The sequence below is a fragment of the Rutidosis leptorrhynchoides genome, chromosome 4, assembly GCF_046630445.1.
Source record: "Rutidosis leptorrhynchoides isolate AG116_Rl617_1_P2 chromosome 4, CSIRO_AGI_Rlap_v1, whole genome shotgun sequence".
Taxonomy (NCBI): Eukaryota; Viridiplantae; Streptophyta; class Magnoliopsida; order Asterales; family Asteraceae; genus Rutidosis; species Rutidosis leptorrhynchoides.
This window is the reverse complement of record NC_092336.1, coordinates 120,898,577-120,905,336: the sequence shown is the minus strand read 5'-3', so window position 1 is coordinate 120,905,336 and position 6,760 is coordinate 120,898,577. Positions and strand designations below refer to the sequence as shown.

The 6,760-nt window shown below is 31.6% G+C and overlaps 1 protein-coding gene across 1 annotated transcript; it reads left to right on the top strand.

The window, feature by feature from the left end:
• Positions 1-4,833: 4,833 nt before the first annotated feature.
• On the top strand, positions 4,834-6,444 carry LOC139843778 (uncharacterized). The gene is made up of 4 exons (XM_071833928.1): positions 4,834-4,944; positions 5,771-5,874; positions 5,968-6,109; positions 6,217-6,444. Exons 1-4 carry the CDS (start codon positions 4,926-4,928, stop codon positions 6,252-6,254), a joined length of 303 nt encoding a protein of 100 aa, XP_071690029.1. The 5' UTR covers positions 4,834-4,925; the 3' UTR covers positions 6,255-6,444.
• Positions 6,445-6,760: the final 316 nt, after the last annotated feature.

Sequence of the window (6,760 nt, the reverse complement as noted above, 5' to 3'; positions counted from 1 at the left end):
ATTTTTGTAATCTTATGAGATATTTCATGCTAGTTGCCAAATGATGGTTCCCACATGTGTTAGGTGACTCACATGGGCTGCTAAGAGCTGATCATTGGAGTGTATATACCAATAGTACATACATCTAAAAGCTGTGTATTGTACGAGTACGAATACGGGTGCATACGAGTAGAATTGTTGATGAAACTGAACGAGAATGTAATTGTAAGCATTTTTGTTAAGTAGAAGTATTTTGATAAGTGTATTGAAGTCTTTCAAAAGTGTATAAATACATATTAAAACACTACATGTATATACATTTTAACTGAGTCGTTAAGTCATCGTTAGTCGTTACATGTAAGTGTTGTTTTGAAACCTTTAGGTTAACGATCTTGTTAAATGTTGTTAACCCAATGTTTATAATATCAAAAGAGATTTTAAATTATTACATTATCATGATATTATGATGTACGAATATCTCTTAATATGATATATATACATTAAATGTCGTTACAACGATAAACGTTACATATATGTCTCGTTTCAAAATCATTAAGTTAGTAGTCTTGTTTTTACATATGTAGTTCATTGTTAATATAATTAATGATATGTTTACTTATCATAATATCATGTTAACTATATATATAACCATATATATGTCATCATATAGTTTTTTTACAAGTTTTAACGTTCGTGAATCACCGGTCAACTTGGGTGGTCAATTGTCTATATGAAACCTATTTCAATTAATCAAGTCTTAACAAGTTTGATTGCTTAACATGTTGGAAACATTTAATCATGTAAATATCAATCTCAATTAATATATATAAACATGGAAAAGTTCGGGTCACTACATAATATATAAGTACACATTTAATTACACAACTAGTAGAACTTACCACACTACATAACACTTGAGCATTTAATGACCTATTTGCATTAAATAGCTCACCTACCTCAAACCGCCCATAAATGGCCAAGACTCATATTAAATCACTAAAGCTAGTGATTTAAGTCTACTAACATTAATTAATCGCAACTTAGGGTTATTCATACCCATTTCACCCAAACTAGGTCAACATTACCCCTTTTGACCCATTTTAACACTCTTTCAACATTAAACAAGTGTTTTAAAGCTTAACAACACCATTAATAGCTATTTAAGATTTCCTTTCACCCACATAACCCAAGTTCACCCATTTTAACCCCAAATGGGTCATACAAGTCTCTAGTAACCAAAACCCTAGCCATTAACCAATTAAAACTCAAAACTTAGAGTTAGAACTTACCGAGACTATCAACGGGTAGCTAGAGACAAGAGGAACTACTTTAATTCTTGCTCCAAAGATCAACCCTCAATCCTTCACTCTCAAATCTCGCCTTTAATTCAATTGGGTTTTAAGTTTTGGGAGAGAAAATAGAAAGAAAAGGGAAAAGAAATTAAATGAAATGGGTGTGTGGCTGGGATTTAATGCTCCCATCAGATTTATACGCCAAATTACCAATTTTCCCTTAAAGTCATTTAATTTGAGCTAAAACCGGAGTCTGTCCAGCAGTATTGCCGCGGCGCGGCTCAACTCGTCGCGGCGCGACATACAACGGGAAAATCAACCCTCCTTAACTCACTTTCTGATCCTGGTTTGCTTGCTATGCCGCGGCGCAGACCCATTTGTCGCGGCGCGGCCTAAGGCTGCATCTGAACAGTTCGACCATCTTAAACAAGTTTCGAATTAATTCAATTTTGTACATTCCAAACCCGCTTCCTATTCTCACCTAACCTTCAACTATAGTCTCGCAAGACTTAACGCTATCAAAACCCACATATAGTCTTGCTTATGCACACCTTATCAAGTATACAGTTATATATATCTATACACATATTCATACATTTACGCATAAGCTAACGAGTTATAAACGTACAAACGATTAAGTATGTACCTTTCGATACGTACGGGAAAAACGGGATGTTACATTGTTAAAATACATAAATATTAAATATATATAATATATATTATATAAACATTAAATATTATAAAATTAATAATATATAATATTAATATATGTAATTACAAGTTAAAATATAGTTATTATATTAATATTGCTATTACTACTTTTATTATTATTTAAATAAATATCAATATTAATATTAATATTAATATCAGAATTATGAATATTAATATTTTAATATAATATATAGATATAAAATTTGATATATTTAATTTGTTTTAATGTTATTAATATTACTAATATTATTGTTATCATTATTAGTATCATTATTATTATAATTAGTAGTAAATTTAGTTACTATTGTGATCATTATTATTACTATTACTAAAAATCATCATTCCTATTTAAAGTTATTATTATCATTATCTTATTTATTTTTATCATTTTCCTTATTGTTATCATTACCAATAATATTATTATTATTATCATTTTTTTTATAATTATGATTATTATTATTATTATTTATTATTATTATTATTAATATAATTCTTATTATTGTTAGTATTATTATTATTAATATAATTATTATCTATTAATATTAAATATAAAAAATATAAATACAGAAAATATCGTGTAAATTGGTTACAAATCCCTTTCAGCATTTATAATTTTCTTTTGTCTCCTGCTTCCTCGTGATCAAATGTCGAATCTTGTCACCACTACATAACAATCGAGCAGATCATGTTGTTGAAGAAACAATTCAATTCTCTACCACCTATATCAATTAAACTGCTTGTATCTGCTTCTACCTTGTAATTAAAAAATATATATATTTATAAACAGCTCGGTTCCTCTGTCCACGACTTGTGATAATCAATAGCTCAAAATTGAATGAATCTTCACAATCTAAAAATACTGGAGTGTTAGGAATTACCTATTAAAACTATCTATAAGTTTCCATTACCCAATTCTTTTTATTGATTATGAATTTTGAAGTCAAACTTTTATAATCAAAAAGTCAACCTTTGTTCTTCAGCCGAATACGAAATTTCTGTTTCAAATTGGGTTAAATTGATAATTTTTATAGTTTCTAGAGGTGATTTGAAACATATTTCGTGTTTTGATTTTTGTCTAAAACGTGCGAAATTATGAAATCATTAAATTAAATTTTTTTTTTACATAAAAGCGACGAACCAGGCTGCTATATTTCTGATTAATTTTCATTTAAAAAAAAACACTATATGATCTCTGGTTGGTTACAAGCCATAAACAAGATTATAAATTCGTTTTTATAGATACTGAGGTTGTTTGGTAATTGATCGAGTCTGCAAAGAAGAAGGATAAAATGGAGTCAGAAAGAAACAAGGGTTAAATAATTTTGGGTTCCAAATTTAATCAGAAAACCGTGATGGAAGGGATGGTTAGGGTGTTAGTGTGCGAACGGGAGGTCTCAGGTTCAAGCCCGGCTCGAGACGTTTTCTTTTTAGAAGAGATGTTGAGGTAGTTTTCAAATTTTAAAAATTATTATTATTATTACTATTATTATTATGATTATTAATATTATTTTTTATCATTATTATTATTGGTATTATACTTATTATTGTTAGTAATATCATTATTGTTAGTATTAATATTAGGTATGATGAATCCTAGGGTTATTAGTATTATTATTATTATCATTATCAATTATTGTTATTATTACTAGTATTTTAAATATTAATACGATAATTATTACTAATATATGTATTATTATTACGATAATTATTACCATTAATAATCTCCTGTCGAATATTTTTACCTGAACGATTTTCAATCTTGATGGAAAGAACCTTTGAGGAACCAATATCGACGTGATCTACCATAAACAATTTTTTAATTGAATTTCCATAGTCTATATCGTCACCATTATCTTTAAGACTATAAGAACACGAAGCAATTTTATCTTTCCCAGTTATTTTTGATTCCTTGCATTCGGTTCCCCCATGTTCAAACGCACTTTTCCTGTTCAAACAGAACCACACATTACAAAAAAATAGTTTCAACCACCCCTTCCGAACTCGATCAGGTTACGCCTATCACCATTCCCATCATCACTCCGATAGACATTAACATTCTCCGCCATCACTCCGATAGACATTAACATTCTCGTCATCCAAGTCCACTAAAACTATAGAATTTGTAACTGAACTGGTAGTGGTCTGCCTCTCTTAGCGAGAGGCCAGGAGTTCAACTCTGCTGGACTGCAACATTGCACTCAATGTTATCCCTGACCTGAAGTATCCACCCAGGTCACCTTTCGCTTAGTACGGAGGCAGCGGATAGGGGGATTTTACCAGCCATGCCCTTGGATTGGTCAGAGTTTCCTCCAGGGCAGTAGTTGGAGACGGGTTATGCAACTACAAGAGATGAACACATAGGTGATTTAGTCCCTCTGAATGATCACAAACTGACGTAAAAAAAAAAAAAAAAAAAAAAACTGCAGAATTTGTGGCTTTATCATGGGATAAAGAAGGCCCATTATCATATATACTAATTGGTACCCAGGTTTTGGTCGTTCCATTACCAAAAAACGACACCAGTTTGCTAATTTTTTTCCTTATAACAATGTCCTACACTTCTCCACCCACTTCTTTCTTCTTCGACACCCCACCAGCTATACAACTGCTTTCATAGAATTGAACGATCCACACAACCCTAAATTACTAAGGTGATCATGTTACTTTCTTCTTCTTCGATCGATTGTATCTACCGTGTTCGACGAGTAGCTGAGCCTTTATTTCTCCACTACAACACCTAATGGGTTAATTTGGACTGAAATGAATCTACAGGGGCTCTTTTGGAAACCTAATCCATGAAAAATTCTTCAATTTATAACGTCAATTGAACCAATAACAATTTAACACGTCATAATCACCCTGTCTGACAAATCCAATATAAAGGGGTTCTTCTCCCAAATATTTCCGTCTTAAGAAAACTCTCGAAGTCAGTGTAGATCGTCAATGGCTTACATCGAGCACGGTAAGTTAAGCTATCTAATTTTAAATTTCTGTTGCTTCTTTCGCTAATCAAATATATGGATACATATATCTAATTGCTTGTTAATTGTGTAATCTAAGTTTATCTAATTGTTTATTGTGAATTATCAGACGAATTTGAAGTTCAATTTTGAATATTCGATGTATGATTTATGAGTTTGTATGTAAGGAAGAGTTAGGGCTTTTTTTGGAGCATCTGGTCGATTAATTGTCAATTTATTTCCGTAGGTTGGACATTTTAAAGGCTAAATAGCACAAAAATTAACATAAGTTGCCTAATGTTACCTTTTGGGGCTATTTGACCTACCATGAGATTAAATCTTATTAATTTTTTGAGTTTTCAATGTGTGTGTATTGATTTCCTTATTACTAGGTTTATTTATTATTTAGTGCCAAGTTAAATTAAAATTGAAAAGTTATACTGAAATGATTGTGATAGTTATAATGATGAAGTTTGTATATATTGCTGCATGATTGAGGTTACATAACTAGCTCAAATCATGTTTCCTTTTTGGTTTATTTGTTGTTGTGTTTCGGTTGCTGCAAAAGTACTCGTTCGCTTATTAATCCACATCCTGACCAATTAATTGATAGTTTCGCTAGTTTTATCATTTTTAGGATACGCTGATGATTGTTATTATAGGAGAGGATGCTTTTGTGTGAATTGCTCATTTTTTGCCCCAGTTTATTGACTGTTTACTTTTACTGCTAACAGTCAAAAATTTACGCAGCAGAAAAAATGATCAAGTTCTAGAAATTGTTATTTGGGTATAATTGATTATGATAGTACTCTGTCTTTTATTTTTCAGGTGTTGTGAAAACTAAGCGATCTCTATGGCGACTCAGAACCGTAACTGATTTCTTTTGGACAATCATCAATTTTTTCCGGGTGTTCTTCATGACTATGTTTTCGGTAATGTTGACCCCAATGTGTTGTGTTTTTCTATCACATGGTTCTTATTACTTTCTTTTATACGTTGCTCATATTGCTCTGCTCTTGAATTAGATGGAGAAATCTGATAGTTATAAGAAAGGCTCCGGTAGCAGCAAAAAATGGGGCGGTGGAGGTCCTGGAGGCAGTCCATATGGAGGTGGTGGTCCGCGTGGACCCCCACGTGGGCTAGACAATGTTAGAGGCGTAGATCACAGTAAGATGCTAATTTTTTTCCTTTACTGTTTTCTGCAGTTCTGTTTGATTACAATATAACGAATCAATGATGATGATGCTAATGTTACAATTTAATCTTTCATTCAGGCTCTCTTCCAGCCTGTGGATCTTGCTGTGGAGGTTAACTCGAAAGCTCGTAACAAGTTGCATACATTATTTTCTAGTGCCATGCACACACTTTTAAGATGTTAAACATTTTCTAGTGCATATGTAATGCATAAGAAACATATGTACACCTTTAGGTCTGTCTATAGTATATCCTTTTAAGCACTTGTGAACATTGTTGTGTGTTATGTAGAGATGAGATTATTGACTGAGTCTGTGAATGTGATTATTGACTACGCACTTGTGAACATTGTTATCTTATGCCGTTTTCCCAGGTGAAATATATATACATTTACAAAGTTCAACATAACGCAAACAGGTCAATTTGGTCAAATGTTGCTCAAATTTTATACGAATCGCTATAATTTTCTAAATTGATTACTTAACCGAGTACTCTTTAACCTATTAATTATGTTTGGATTATTAAGGTGTTTTAATTCAAGTTGGTTTTGCTTGATACTATATATTTCATCATGGGTGTGAATGCTGTTACAAGCGTTTTAGATAGTTCTGCAAATTTACACAC